The 16,429-nt window shown below is 35.9% G+C and overlaps 1 protein-coding gene across 1 annotated transcript in view; it reads right to left on the bottom strand.

Annotated features, from left to right (window-relative positions):
* Positions 1–1,917: 1,917 nt before the first annotated feature.
* LOC138706237 (retinol-binding protein pinta-like) overlaps positions 1,918–16,429 on the bottom strand; it is a 33,818-nt gene continuing 19,306 nt past the window's right edge. The window contains exons 5-7 of the mRNA XM_069835285.1: positions 12,645–12,755; positions 4,399–4,501; positions 1,918–3,222 (exon numbers count right to left, since the gene is read on the bottom strand). Of these exons, the coding sequence (XP_069691386.1) occupies positions 3,068–3,222; positions 4,399–4,501; positions 12,645–12,755 (369 nt within the window). The 3' untranslated portion in view covers positions 1,918–3,067. The remainder of the gene's footprint in view (positions 3,223–4,398; positions 4,502–12,644; positions 12,756–16,429) is intronic.

Genomic DNA, 16,429 nt, shown 5'->3' with positions numbered 1-16,429 from the left:
AATAATTCAACAGTTCATAGCATAAATACACATCAAAACAATGACTTTCATACTCCATCGGCAAGTCTATCATGCTATCAAAAAGGAGTGCGTTATATGGCAGTAAAAAGTTATATAATAGCCTATCGATATAAAAATCTAACTCAAAACATAAGATTATTTAGGGCCAAATTAAAGAAGTACCTAATTTCTCACGCCTTCTATTCTGTAGGTGAATTCATGACATTCAAGAACTTCATGAAATTGATACTAAAACTTTGTGTTGTACTAGGGGACTATATTGTAAATCTCTTCTGCATATATTTCATCTAGACTGTGACTATAAATTAAGACTTTATAATTGTATTAAGTTTTTTGACTTGTTCCATATTCTAGCTATGAAGCAATATATGAATACCATGGAATGTTAATAAATACAATACAATAAAATACTAACACTCGATATGCGTTTCTGGATTCGCCCACATGCTTCATCCCTTCCCATCTCAAACCTCTGGATTCAATGTTCCTAATTATGTTACTGTAGGTGAAGAATACAATGCGTGCAGTTCTGTGTGTGTAATTTTCTCCATTCTTCAGTAACTTTATCCCTCTTAGCCCCAAATATTTTTCTAAGCACCTTATTCTCGAACACCCTTAATATCTATACCTCTCTCTAAGTGGTAGTCCTAGTTTCACAACCATGCAGAACAACCGGTAGTATAATTGTTTTATAAATTCTGACTTTTAGGATTTTGAAAGCATACTGAATGATAGAAGTTTCTCAACCGAATAATAACAAGCATGTCTCATTTTAATTATTCTATGTTTAATTTCCCTGCGACCTCACACGAGCGCTGCTCATTCGGTCCTCAAATTTTGTTAATTAAGTTGTATCCTCTTTTTATATTGATTGCATTAATTTACTTCTATTATTGTAAGTATATTCTACAGTCTGATATATTATTCTGTATTATATGTTCTGTTCTGTATTATTAGCCTATATGAATTTGTACTCGACCATGTTATAGCATCTTCCGATGCATTTGGAATTTGAAAATTTAAAACTTTAAATAAACTTTCTTCTTTGAGTGTCATTTATATTTGTTACTGCTGCTCTAATATATTTGAATTTTTTCCACATTTTACTTTTAATATGATAAATTTCCAGTTTTTATATTTCCATTTCGTCTTGTGTTCTGATCTCGAGACATAATGATGTACTTTTTTGGGTGGGATTTACTTCCATTAATAATAATAATAATAATAATAATAATAATAATAATAATAATAATAATAATAATAATAATAATAAGATACATATAATGACTGTTAGAGTACTACAACATTTATTTTGATAAAGTATGTTAAATAATCGTTATAAGTGGTATTTTAAAGCAAACTTGAATTTCACCGATCAGATTATGAATTTATTGTTTTTGAATTCTGAAGGAAATGCCTTCCATAACAGAATAAATAGCCCTACAAATATTATCACTTTTATCATGTAACCGAAATAATACAATGTTTTTATGTTAGTATAGCACTGGACATTCAGAGCTTCCTAATCTTCTCCACAACAAAGACGTGTTAGCTTCCTTCACGGCATTTTACATTGCTTTCGTTTCTTTGCCATGCATAATATGTGTCACAAATGCAAGTACGAATATACCGAATTCAATTGAAGTTTGAAATTCGTAAAAATTTGCTATTACTTAGTTCCATAACATCGGATATTAGGTAGCCAATAATAGATACTTACTGAGTAACGGCTTGCTACTCAAAGTAGAGTGACTCGGTTAAGAAACAAATCATACACCGGACAGGGTGCTATAGAAGAGAAAACTATGTGTAAAGAGAAATATTATAGTAAGAAGTGTATATAAGGTGATGTCAAATACCATAATTTCATAACACCTTAAAAATAACAGAAAAATGTTGGATTAAAAATAATCAGTATGTTTTATTATAGTTGTAATTAATTTCCCTAGTGAGTTGAAATGTATATTTATTGAAGCGTTACATTGGTCGTTGAAAAACGAATTACATTTTATATTTAAAAACTAAATTGCAATCGAATACCTAATGTTGTATGTAATGCAGAATGACACGGAAATAAATAGATTTTGTCCAACTTGTACCGTTGAATATCAGTAGATTAAAGACATTATTCCACTTCGCAAAGATTAGTGATTTGTTGAGTTGCAGACGGAAATAAATAGAATATGTCATCAGATAAAAATTCAGTTCTAGCTATATCATTAGACTAGAGAATGTGCAGTTAATTTAGACTGTGAACTCTTAAGGGTAGCACAATTCTTTTTTTTTTTATCCTATTATTTAAGGAAGTTGTATCAATTATTAAGTTAGTAGGCGTTAACAAAATTATTAGTGACAGAGAGATGGTATTTGGCCAGAATTCTCGATGTAATGACACTCGCTTTAGAGTTAGGGAAAACTTCAGAAAAATTCCAACAATATAATGAACTCAAGCGGTATCGAACACTCGCCTGAGTATAACTCCGGATCAGCAGACAAACGCTCCTGCCGCTGGCTGTATCTTTCTTGGAACATTCCTAAAATTTTGAAAAAATTGCGCAAAATTAAGAAGCATTCTACTGAGTATATTGTTTAGCACGTATAATAATTTACTGAAAGGTGTATATGTCACAAGGCCACTTTTTAACAAGAGAAGTGTTCCAATTACATAATTATGGACTGATGTAGATAGCCTACATTAACGATCGTCGCTACGTTTGCCTTTTGAGATAGTTTGTCTTCTACGTATTTGTTTTTTCCCTTTGTGATTAGTACCTAAGTAGCTTATGTGGAAAATTAATTATGCATCTTTCCGTTAACCGCTTTTGAATTTAAACATGTGATGTGTTGATCTCGATTTACTGCTGAGTTGATAGTAAGTCTTATGGCGGGAATAAGTGAACTAACTAGCTGCAAGTGGATGAGTAGCGAAGGAGGGAAGCTTATCAGTCCACTTCCTTCTTCCCCTTGCGCGCAAGTAGGTGTCACAAGATAACGAAGGGCCTATAAGTGCAGTGTACTCATAATTTTGAATTATCCATATCATTGTCTAGTCTACATTCAGCTGTCTAAAGGACCCTTGTAGTCCAAAAAGATCCTCTTGGGTCTTGGGACGTCCTCCAGGTCTTTTCTTCTCATCCACTCCATATTTCTCTTGTTCTAAGAGCCATGAGCGTTTCGCCTCAACTTTCTTCTTCCATTCCTCTGTAAATATTAGAATCATAATAATCAGTAGGAACGCGTTTAATTCTTTAAAAAAAAACATTCCTGTATATAATATGTAGATCGATAAGTTCAATATTGAGTGTTAGTAGAATTTTGCTAATGCAATTGACATGAAAGCTCTACAAGTTAGAAAATTTACGAAAATGATTAAAACCACTTTATTTTTCGCGAATAAGTTATTTTGTTTTGCTAATAGATTTATGTGTATGTACCTTTGAAATTAATACGAAGTTTTTCAGTCGAAAGTGGACATAATTAAAATGTATTTACTCTCGATAAATTGGCATAATTAGTCCAAATCTGAGTTTTTGGGAGTTTTTTCATCTTGAGTACCAGAATATATAGACTACCGCTGTTTGGAGGGAAACCACGACGACTGGAGTCTTAGAGGCAGACGGATCTACTCACGCATAATACTTATGGCAGGAATAATGTGTGTTCAATAGTTTTCTTACGTGGGTGACATTATCATTTTTATAATTAAATTCAATTTTCTGTATGTATTATTAGTATACAATTAAGTACAGTATCTGAGTTTTCAGTTTGTTATATTTCAACAATATCCATTCCTAACGTTATTTTAGACCCTATATTGTATTTTACTCCGTACGAGTAGCTACGCGTTCTAAAGTGCGCTCTCCTTAGGCAGCGTGGTCGAAAGGTTTGTGGGTTCGAATCCCGCCTTGGGCATAGATGGATGTCCTTTGTTAATATTATCTTCTGTATGTCTCTTGTGGAAGCCCCTGCTCCTTGCTGAACCTAGGCTAGTCGAGGCTCACATAATATATGTCGGTATCTACGAGTATGATACAAAGAAAACCATTCCCACCCCTACAGGCATTGTTGTGTAAGTCCTACAAGAGGAGAAGGTTAAATGAAAACTAAAAACAAATTGTATTTTCCACAAAATGTCAGCATTAATTTAACGTGGTAATGTTATGTTGTAGACCTATCGTGTAAACATTTTATATCACTCGTTTTTTATTTTTCTTTGTAATTTTGTCGGAATTTAAAATTCCCACTTCATTGTTTGTGAGAATAAGCGTTTGTGGTACATACTTGTCGTTGAAATTACATGAATAAAAGTTTAGATTTCATCCAGTGTCTCATTTATGCAAAGAAATTCCTCCTTCTTATAATATAATTAGTTTTTACCTGTTATTTCGCTCAAAGAGCCTGCCTCTCCTCCATATTCTTTGGGTAGAATTCTCTTCGGAACATGTTCATGTAGGGAGTCCAAGGCAGCATGAACAAACAGCTAAAATACAATAGTATTAAATTATATATTAACTACAAACTTACAGTAACGTTAGAAGTAAAAATAACACGGGAACATTCAACACTGGAAAGTTGGATAGGAACGTCAAATTTGGTACACTGAAAGATCGCATTTATAACAAATTTTGTATGATTTTTTTTTTTCGAAATCGACCTATAAGACAGTACTTGCAATATTAGTAGTAGTTTGGTAGCCCTGATGCTGTCGCTCGGAAGAAGGCAAGTTCTTTGTAGTACCTGTGTCGTGAGGCAATGACCAGCAAGCACACTGCTACCAATAAGTATTGGCACACTCAATGTTTTCCCTATAAGATCTGTATAAATGGTAAGTTTTTAAATCCAGACGTTTGAGATGGGCAGGGCATGTAGCACGTATGGGCGAATCCAGAAATGCATATAGAGTGTTAGTTGGGAGACCGGAGGGAAAAAGACCTTTAGGGAGGCTGAGACGTAGATGGGAGGATAATATTAAAATGGATTTGAGGGAGGTGGGGTATGATGATAGAGACTGGATTAATCTTGCACAGGATAGGGACCGCTGGCGGGCTTATGTGAGGGCGGCAATGAACCTTCGGGTTCCTTAAAAGCCATTTGTAAGTAAGTAAGTATAAATGGTAAATTTAAGATAATAAAATGTTTATTTCTTAATATAATACAAAACTAAAAACTTCCACAGAAATCACAAAAACAGTAGCTAACAGAAAATAATTATTTGCAAAAGAAAATCTATTTTCTGATTTCAAAAAAAGTTTTGGAACATTATACTAATGCATATATATATATATATATATATATATATATATACTTCCTCTATGAGGCCGGGAGGGGAACATCCCTGTGCACCGCGACCTGAGGTCTATTGTGAGCCCCTGGGATGAGTTGCGAGCCCACCGACCACACCTACGCCGAACTGACCTAACCCCTAGCACCCTAACGATCAGTCCCACCATCCTTCTAAGTCTGTGTACCATCCCTCTCAACAGCCCCCCACATTCCCCCTCAAATGGTCTAGAGTATACGTCATCCCTCCGGTCTGGGCAATAGGTTTCAGCATGGTGGATTCTTCCACTATGGGTTTCAGTAATCTATTTTCAGTATTCTGTATGCAAGCCATTAGCACGAATAACAGCTTCCAGACGTCTCGGCATTGAATGAACCAAATTTCTCATCATTTCAGGGGAAATTTCATACCACACATCCAAGAATCCTCTTAATCTCTTCGTTATTAGATTGGCGGTGCTTGGACCTTTTCCTTCCAAGATATTCCCACAAATACAAACATTTACTCATGCCATAATCATCAAGATTATCCGCTTGTTGTATAAATAACTATTTCAGAATGGAACGTTACATTAGTTCGGATCAAATTTCTGCACATTAAATGATAAAACTAAAATTCTTTCAATCATATACTTTACTTACTGGCTTTTAAGGAACCCGGAGGTTCATTGCCGCCCTAACATAAGCCCGCCATTGGTCCCTATCCTGAGCAAGATTAATCCAGTCTCTATCATCATATCCCACCTCCCTCAAATCCATTTTAATATTATCTTCCCATCTACGTCTCGGCCTCCCTAAAGGTCCTTTTCCCTTCGGCCTCCCAACTAACACTCTATATGCATTTCTGGATTCGCCCATACATGCTACATGCCCTGCCTATCTCAAACGTCTGGATTTAATGTTCCTAATTATGTCAGGTGAAGTATACTATGCCTGCAGTTCTGTGTTCTGTAACTTTCTCCATTCTCCTGTAACTTCATCCCTCTTAGCCCCAAATATTTTCCTAAGCACCTTATTCTCAAACACCCTTAACCTGTGCTCCTCTCTCAAAGTGAGAATCCAAGTTTCACAACCATACAGAAGAACCGGTAATATAACTGTTTTATAAATTCTAACTTTCAGATTTTTTGACAGCAGACTGGTTGATAAAAGTTTCTCCACAGAATAATAACACGCATTTCCCATATTTATTCTATGTTTAATTTCTTCCCGAGTACCATTTATATTTGTTACTGTTGCTCCCAGATATTTGAATTTCTCCACCTCTTCGAAAGATAAATTTCCAATTTTTATATTTCCATTTCGTACAATATTCTGGTCACGAGACATAATCATATACTTTGTCTTTTCGAGATTTACTTCCAAACCTATCTCTTTACTTGCTTCCAGTAAAATTTCCGTGTTTTCCCTAATGGTTTGTGAATTTTCTCCTAACATATTCACGTCATCCGCATAGACAAGCAGCTGATGTAACTCGTTCAATTCCAAACCCTCTCTGTTATCCTGGACTTTCCTAATGGCGTATTATAGAGCGAAGTTAAAAAGTAAAGGTGATAGTACATCTCCTTGCTTCAGCCCACAGTGAATTGGAAACGCATCTGACAGAAACTGATCTATACGAACTCCGCTGTACGTTTCACTGAGACACATTTTAATTAATCGAACTAGTTCCTTGGAAATACCAAATTCAATAAGAATATCATATAAAACCTCTCTCTTAACCGAGTCATATGCCTTTTTGAAATCTATGAATAACTGAAGCACTGTACCCTTATACTCTCATTTTTTTCTCCATTATCTGTCGAATACAAACCATCTGGTCAATAGTTGATCTATTACGCCTAAAACCACACTGATGATCCCTGATAATTTAATCTACATATGGAGTTAATCTTCTTAAAAGAATATTGGACAAAATTTTGTACGACGTCAACAAAAGTGATATTCCTCGAAAGTTACGTACTACAGTTAGTCTTGTCCCCCTTCTTAAAGATAGGTACGATTATGGACTGCTCCCATTGATCTGGTACAATATCCTTTTCCCAAATAGCAAGTACAAGTTTATAAATTTCGTTAGATAATGCGCTTCCACCCTCTTGTATTAATTCTGCTGGAATTTGATCGTTACCTGGAGACTTATAATTTTTCAGATTTTCTATCGCAATTTCGACTTCAGAAAGTGTGGGTTCGGGTATAAATGGCTCAGCAGTTTGTATTTGAATTTCGTCCCGATCATTTCTATTTGGCCTATTATATTGAGTAGTTGTACAGAATAGTTTTTCCATCTGTTCATGATTGAATGAGCGTCTGCAAGCAAGTCACCATTCTCATCCTTGATCACCTTTACCCTTGACTGATATCCATTCTTGAATTCCTTTATGCCCTTATATAAATCTCTAATGTTTTTATTTTTACTATTTGTTTCTACCTCATTCAGTTTTTCCTTCAAGTAATCTCTCTTTTTATTTCTAAGCGTACGATTTGCTTCCCATCTATTATTGAAATAATTATCTCTGTTCGCCTCAACTGGATCCCGTAAGAATTTCAATTTTGCCTGTTTCCTTCTTTCTAATACCATGCAACAATCTTCATCAAACCACGGTTTCTTTTTCTTTGTTTCATAATAACCTATGCTCTGTTCAGCTGCAATTTTGATATTATCTCGGATATTTTCCCACATGCTATTAACACCTAACTCCTCCTCAACTTCGTCGGAATTTGCTAATACGTCAAACCTATTTGAAATTTCGACCTGATAATGTTGCTTAGTTTCCTCGTCCTTTAATTTCGGAATATTGAATCTTCTAATATTAACTTGTTGCTCTACTCGCTTGGCTACTGATGTCTTTCTCTTAGTTCTCCAATTACCAAATAATGATCAGAATTACAGTCTGCCCCCTAAAGGTTCGAATGTCTACTATACTAGTGTGTCTTCTTTTATCTATCAAGATGTGATCTATCTGGTTATGTCAATCCATCTGGAGAAGTCCAAGTATATTTATATATATATCCTTATGGGGGAATGTTGTACTTTTAACAATTAAATTTTTTGATGTGGCAAAGTTGACTAACCTAACTCCATTGTCATTACTAGATATGTGTAGGCTCTCTTTTCCAATAGTCGGTTTAAAAATATCCTCCCGTCCTACTTTAGCATTGAAATCCCCCAATAAAATTTTCATGTGATATGTAGGTAACTGATCAAAAGTCTGTTCCAATTCCTCATAGAAGCTATCCTTTATATGGTCGTATTTCTCTTCTGTAGGGGCGTGAGCATTTATAACTACGATATCGCACCATCTACCCTTAAGTACTAAATACGATAACATATCAATGATAAACTCGACCTTTTTTACTGCTGATTTTATTCTTTTATGAATAAAGAACCTGTTCTTAATTGGTGATTATCGTTTCCTTCCCCATAATACAACAAATCTCCTATTTGTGTTATGCCATTCCCATCTAACCTAACCTCGTGTACTCCCACAAAGTCTATTCTATATCTAGCTAGTTCTTTTGCTACTAATGTTACCCCTCCTGTTCTATAAAGACTAGTTACGTTCCATGTACCAAATTTTATAACCTTTTTCCTTTGCTGTGGTCGTGCCGGAGAATCAGTCCCATTCCGAGGCTTACTGTTAGGTCTCGTAACACGCTGTTTTTTTACGGTGATGGGTTGTTAGCCCTTCGCCCAACCCCCAAGCTGGAGGACCACCCCTCTTCGGCTGTCCGCGACTGCTTATTCAATATATTCACAGCTACCCTCCATATCTGGAGGCCGTCTCCTCGATCCGCTACCTGAGGACGCGCCATGCCGTGGTGATAGGGACCCACAATACATGGCTTTCAATCATATATATTATCATAATACACTGCTGTTTTAAATTGACTGAGCATATTGTGAATTCAATCGTTGGCTTTCCCAAGACACGCTATGAAATGTTTCACATAAAATAAATTTTATCTTGGAAAGAAAGCAAAAACGAGCAAAATTATATTAAACTCTTTTCCTTGAAATATCTCAAAGAATAAATCCCTGAAATTAATGACATTACTTAGGCCTACGGTTCACTCTGTACAATCATTCGATAGTGTGGAAATAATCGAAAATGCATGAATTCGAAGGCCACTGAGAAAAGACTAACTGACGTTGTTATACAGTCATGTTATATTAGCTCCACATCGCTTGAAGTTATCATTGAAACAAATGCATTGTATTCTGTATAAAGTGCTTCACATATCTCGAAACATCTGGGTCAGTGACATAAGTGGAAAGTTTTCCTATATGATCAATGTATCTATGTTGTGCGATGTGGCTTAAGTAACATGTTATTAATTGAATTTAACTTCAAATTCAAACTCTACAAACTAATTATGAAGAAGAAAAAATGGGATGGTAGTGTGACTGTAATGGAATAATGGGTATGACTATGGCTATTTTTTTTATCAGACATCTGTTACAATATATGGATACTGGGCTCAATCTTCGATAAGTTTCCAGAAAAATGACTGCCTTGTGCCGGGCGTCTTGCTGTTTGTTATGTTTGTTAATGAAAGCATCTTCATTTCAATCCGTCTCTTCATTTCTGTAGGGCAGCCTTCCGCAAATTTGTACTCAAGATGACATCACTAGACGCAAGCAGCAATACATAAGATGTAATTTCAATCGAGGAGTGTAGAGCATTCTGTTCGGATCCCGTGGCGGACTCTTAACCCAATTACCTGACGTAGATACACAAAATTAATGTATAAAAGGACAGATTATATTTTATTTCATTTTTATTTTTACTATGTTACAACAACCTAGGAAAATACGTCATAAATTGCCACTCTTAATACAACTTGTAAATTTTTGTCTGCTAGTCACGATATTTGTTTAGATTTTACAAGTTTACATTCAGAAAACAAGTCTTCCGAAATATACTGAACGTAGAGCCAAACATAAGAGCTATGTAGGATAGCGGCAGGCGACCTATAAAGGACCACACATAATATTTTTCTATGGATAGTATTTTAAATAAATCTAATCCAGTCAGGTGTGTTTTACAATGGCAACGTTTTATGTCCTCACTTATTTCCAGCTGTCTTAATAACACGTTATTCCACCCAATACACCTTTTTAAAGTCGTATTTCGAGCCCCGTATGTTACTACAGGTACAAGTTGCTTTATGTTCAGAGTCATTTCTCCTATAGGCCTATATTTTCTTCATGCTTGGAATAACTCTTCTCCTATTGTATTTCCTTCGAGTGCAATGGCATCGAGAAAATATTCTTATATAGAAAGATCCTTCCTAACTCCGCAGGTGAACATTACGATTCCATTGTATCAGTATCAGTGCTTCCACCTAAAGCGAGAGATTAAACCACTGTTTATGCACCTTTGATTTTATTTATGCTCGACCATGCCGAAATGTAGTAATTATACACCTGGTAGCAGACCTTTAATGCATGTCATTAAAGTACACCTACTTATTAAAGGTCAGGTCTTTCAGCCAATGACGACTCAGGTTACAACTGTTCAGCCAATGACAGGTCAGCTTTCTACCGTTATAAAACCGCAAGTATCGATTATTCTCGGATATGCAATCGAAAGAGAATTAGCGAAAAGTCACGGAGGCTGGAAATCCAATACTGTCGCAGAAGGTTATGTTCTGTTACTATAATAATTAGCGTTAATTGTAAATAATATTCAAATAAATTCAATTTGTCATCTAGTTTTTTAATGTCTAATTTAATTTCAGTGTTATCTCTGTAGGTTCTTATGGCCTAGCAAGGTCAATGTGGACATCTGTTTCCCGGAAAAAATCAATACTTTCGCGTCTGCGCACATCTCACAACATACGGGACATTGGTCAAGGTCAGATACAAAGAAAATTAATAATATCAAGTTAGAAATATGGTCGAGCATAAAATGTCGTATGAAACTCGCCTATAATGGTAATTAAGAAGCTCGTATGAAAATTATGAAACTCGCTTCCGCTCGTTTCATAAATATCCATACTCGATTCTTAATTACCTTCATTATAGGCTCGTTGCATAATGTACTATTATCGTTCAGCTAGTGTTTCAATATTTCTTTTCTCCTTTTTATTGTTTATGTTGATAATTTCATATTGTTAAAAACATCAGATTATTCGGGACAAATAATGTTAGCGACTTTAATCAGACAGTCCGTCGAGTTAGCTCTGTGGTAGCGTGTCTGCCTCCAGACTAGCCGGCCAGGGTTCGAATCCCTGCGGTGTCAGAAATTTTCATGTAAAATTTCTACCTCGGAACTAGGAGAGATGGCGGTGCACAACTTCTAATCACTAGATTGTGCACCAATATGCCTGGGTTAAATCCAAAATCTCTCCGCAGTGCATATGAAGAGAAGGCATATGTCACTGTTGACAGTGATTCGTCCGTCGGATGGGGACGTTGAGCCTGGCGGCCCTCTTGGTGCTATTCCACAGAAGTAGGCTAAATGACGGCACCGGGTTTCCTCTTCTCCCTTCCTCATCTTCATCATCATCATCATCATCATCACTCATTCCAGACACTACACTTACACAAACACTTACACATACACTCACCCTAGTACACGACATAACTCTCCACAGATACACATCATGTACAGTGTGACCCGCCAAAGTGGTGTACAACTAGGAAATGGGTCACATTTCGGAACCCGAATCACGCAAGTGAAGTGGGTGGGATTGGATACACACACACTTTATTCAGACATGTTTTAATGAACTGTCCTTCATTATAGCAATGATTTTGCATGGAGTTCCCTTTGACTCATAGTCTGTTTCATCATATTTTAATACCGGAACTGTTATTTGAATTTAGTTTTTTTAATGTTTCAATGGATTCGGCCCGTCCAGCCCTACGAAAAGAAAATTATTTTTATACTTTTTTCTACTGTAGCCTATACATTTCCGTTTACATTTGCATTGGATGTTCTTGCTTATCTATGATTTTGTGATACTCTTATGACGTATCGTAATGTCGCTAAATGTTTGATTTATAAGTGCCTAAAAGGAATTTCACAACGCAAGAGGCGCCTACATTGTCACCATGTGCACAATAAATACTGTTCCTCCCATCCTTCCTTAAAGACACGTTTCCGAACACACGTTGAAAGTCTTGAGAGAGTAGTAATCTAAATGCAATCAGGTAACTCGCCACTCATACATGCCTGTGTACTGAATTTGTAGGGGAATTGGACGTAAGGGAGGGGGTGAAGCAAAGACAGTTTACTACGCTGTCCCTGCGACGTCACTATTGCCAGTGATCACGATGAGATTTTTGCCGATCTCTGGTGTAAGGTAATGCATTGACATTAAACCTTTTAACTCACCCTGTTCTTCATCTTGTCCTTCATAAAAGACTTCAACATGTTGAAGATGGTTGTAAAGGCTGAATTCGTAGTGATGTGATGTAAACCTTTCGGCCGCATTGGATAGCCTTCCTGTAACAGATGCGGGTATGAGCAGAGATCAGCTTAAAATGCCAGAGAAAACTTACATTGTCAATACAGGATATTAAAAAATACTTAGAATACAATAATTATTGATGATGTGAATAGAGAATCTTTCAAACATTCTCGACACAAATTATAATGTGAATGCAGGCAATTAAAACTATTTGTGACAAAAATTATGCTGTGAATATAATGTATTTCATAAAGTGTGAGATACATGTTACTGGGATAAAATTGGAAGTTAACAAATAGGTCTATTTGAGACATGAAGTGTAAGTAAATGGAATAGTCTTCTAATACTTGACACAAAAATTGCATTGAAAACAATGTAGTTGTTGTTTTCTATTGCCAGGCGTTTCACAGTGAAGTCATTTGACCTCTTGCACTTCAATATTTTTCATAGTCAGTCACTGAAGCACAGATTTTGAGATGTTCCGAAATTGAAAACAATGTTAAAAATTATATTGTAGAACATGTATGAGTCGGTCTAGGTGGCGCATTCCGTAGAGTGCAGGTCTTCGTATGCCCGAGATTGCGGATTCTATCCCGAACTAGGTCAATGGCATTTAAGTGTACTTAAATGCGACAGGCTCATGCCAGTATATTTACTGTCATGTAAAAGAACTGCGGGAGAAAATTCCTGCATACCGGCGACGCTGATATAACCTTGCCAGTTGCGAGCGTCGTTAAATAAACCATAATTAAAAAACATATATGCAATGATATTAATAGTATACCAATTGACAATAATATGTAGACAAAGAACAAAGGAACTATTAATGAGGTCGTGACGATACCTTCCGTTGAATTTCGTAAATGTAATTAGATCTTCATAACAGATTGACAAACTGTAAAAACAAAAAAAAATTAGCTGTCTATTTTAACAGTAAGGGTATGAAGGCTTATTTGGAATGCCACATTAAGAGTAAGGGTACGTACATGAAGAAGAAGTAAAGGTGCCATTCTTATTTCACGTGATAGGCCTACACAAGATCGGAAGAACGGAGAAAAATTCTCTCCGGCACCGGGACTCGAAGCCAGGTTTTCAGCTTTACGTGCTGGCGCTTTATCCACTAAGCCACGCCGGATTCAAGTTCCCATGCCGGATTGAATTCCTCTCATTTTAAGTCCTACCTACTCTGTTCCCCTTTGTTGCCTACCCTCGTGTACCGTATCAAAGTATGTGTGACAGTAGACAACCACAAGTACAGAGGTGCACTCATTACGAGTGACTAAGTGGCCGGGGTCCGACGAAACAATGATGCCGTCTTGAATCACGAAGTGATTACTTACGCCTTATCATATTACTATGATGCACCGAAGTACATAAATGGAGTTTCAATGCAATAATTCTGTGTGATGAAGAATCGGTAGAACGGATTATCTTTTGCACTCAACGCGCTGCATCAGGTTTTCAATGATTTTTATTCACTGTTTAACTTCGTAAACGTACAATTAGTATGGGGAACTAATTTTTATATTTTAAGCCTTCTATAGAGCTCTATGTGCAGTTAGAGAGTACTTTCCTTATAAGTAGTCTAAAGATTGTGAGCTATATCAGTGCAGTTAAAAAATATTGAAGATAAGATAATTGCAACGACATTTACATTACTGTATTACAAAAAGAAGTAATGTATGTGTGTATATATGTATATGTACGAATATATACTGTATATAGGTCTATGTCGATTTAGCGTGTCAAGGGCACTAAATTAGACATATCTACAATATATGTAATGTAATTAACTAGAATAAAAGAGATAATTTGCAGTGGAAACATGCAGGTCACCGAGAGTGGAGTGGAACTGAAAAATGTTTGCTGAATAATATCAAAAATTAGTCTAGCTAAACTATTTACTTGAAGTAAGGAAAAGGAGCAGGAGAAATGAAAGGGGGAAGGGACAGGAGAAAGAAGAGAGGAAAAGGAGCAAGAGTAGGAAGGTAGAAAAGAAGACGGAAGGAGTAAATCAAGTGAAAAAGGAAGAGGGAAGGCAAAGTATGTGGAATAAGTGGAAGAAGACTAGATTAGAACAGTGATGTCAAAGAAAGCGCATTTTTCTGACCTTGACGTCGTGCGCGGTCATCAAGCAATAGGTATGGAAGGAGAAATAAGCAGTCTGTTGGATTGAGAAAACATGGGTGCACAAACTTCAAATGTAACGTGAAATTTTATGTCGTTACTTTTATATAGCTTCTTTCTGTTTAAGTTAGTTAGTAGGGTTTAGAAAGGGCGCGTCAGTTACTATGGCTATTTGCGCCCTTATCTAAAATCTTTTACTAAACACAAACACAATACAATAACCAGAATACTTAAAAGAACTAAAATTCGTTGTCACGGTTAAAACGAGGCAAACCCTCTTTCTGTTTAATAGGCTATTATCTATCTTGTGTGTAAAACAAAAGTACTAACACCAATTTCTTAATATTACAGTTGTGTTTTAAACGTTAATAACATAATAAAGAGTTAAGAAGGAATATTCACTTAAATTCCTTAGCAGTACAACAATACTGTACTAAGTGGATGAAACACATCATTCATAAAAAAAGTGATATCCCAAAAAAAGAGATTATGACGTGATAAGTTGGAATTGACCTTGATGGTATCTTTAGCCTTATAAAAGTAAGCAATGAACTAATCAAAACAATATTACAGTACAAAGCAAAGTTACCTAGGTACTGTCTATGTTTTAAGTGTAACTCCTGTAATATTCCATAGCAAAACTCTTATCACATTATGCTTTTAAGGTGATATTGATGTGCAACTTCCTATCATGAGAATATTAAATTATTTTCTCGAAACCTGCTGAAGCTATAGAGCTGACATTTTTACAACACATGGACACATATCTTTTGCTTATGATGTAACAGTAGTTGCTTTGTTAATTCATTTCCTTACAAACATTTTCCATGAGAATATTTTCAAAATTTGTAATACACTATTTTCAGTAATAGATATTTAGGGTATATTAGATTTACGAAAACATTATTTCAGTAGGCCTACCTGTAAGGCTACTAAATAAACATATCTGAAAATTTCACTTTTCTATTAAAAAATTTGAGAAAATATTCCTTTCGTTTAAAGAAAACAAACTTGTGAAAAATGAGGATTAAATCTTACATTCTTATAATGCACTTATACTTGTTAAACAAATCTAAAAATTAACATGGATACATTTTTGATAAGTTCTCTTCCCTTTATCTATTGAATCAGTGCTGGACATCCCTGTATATAGCTCGACCAAGCGGCATATACTGCCTCTTTCGTCTGTCTCTTTCCTTTCCGTTGTAAAGCGCTCAGGCTCTCCTGAGCTCTAAAGCGCTCGCTTGCGCCTACGGGCATCAATTGACATGATTGGATTAGAAGAATGCCACGGGCCACACTGAAAGTTTGTGCAAACTGTTATGTAGAGCAACAATAATTATTTTTGCTTTCGGTTTTATTGCTTCTCTAAATATTCCCCCTTAAAGCTCCTGCATTTGTCCATTCGATGGAACCAGTCATCAGAGCACTGCACCCACTTTTCTAGAGGCACTTCAGACAGCAGCTCGTTGAAGGCTTCAATCGCAGCTTCAGCGGTGTTACAGACAATCCGCGCATTTTCTTCTTGTTTGATTGGAACAAGAACAAGTCGCGTGATACCAGATCAGGACTTTAGGGAAAT

This window comes from Periplaneta americana, chromosome 9 (genome assembly GCF_040183065.1).
Source record: "Periplaneta americana isolate PAMFEO1 chromosome 9, P.americana_PAMFEO1_priV1, whole genome shotgun sequence".
In the NCBI taxonomy this organism is placed as follows: domain Eukaryota; kingdom Metazoa; phylum Arthropoda; class Insecta; order Blattodea; family Blattidae; genus Periplaneta; species Periplaneta americana.
This window is presented reverse-complemented; position numbering and strand designations above follow the sequence as displayed.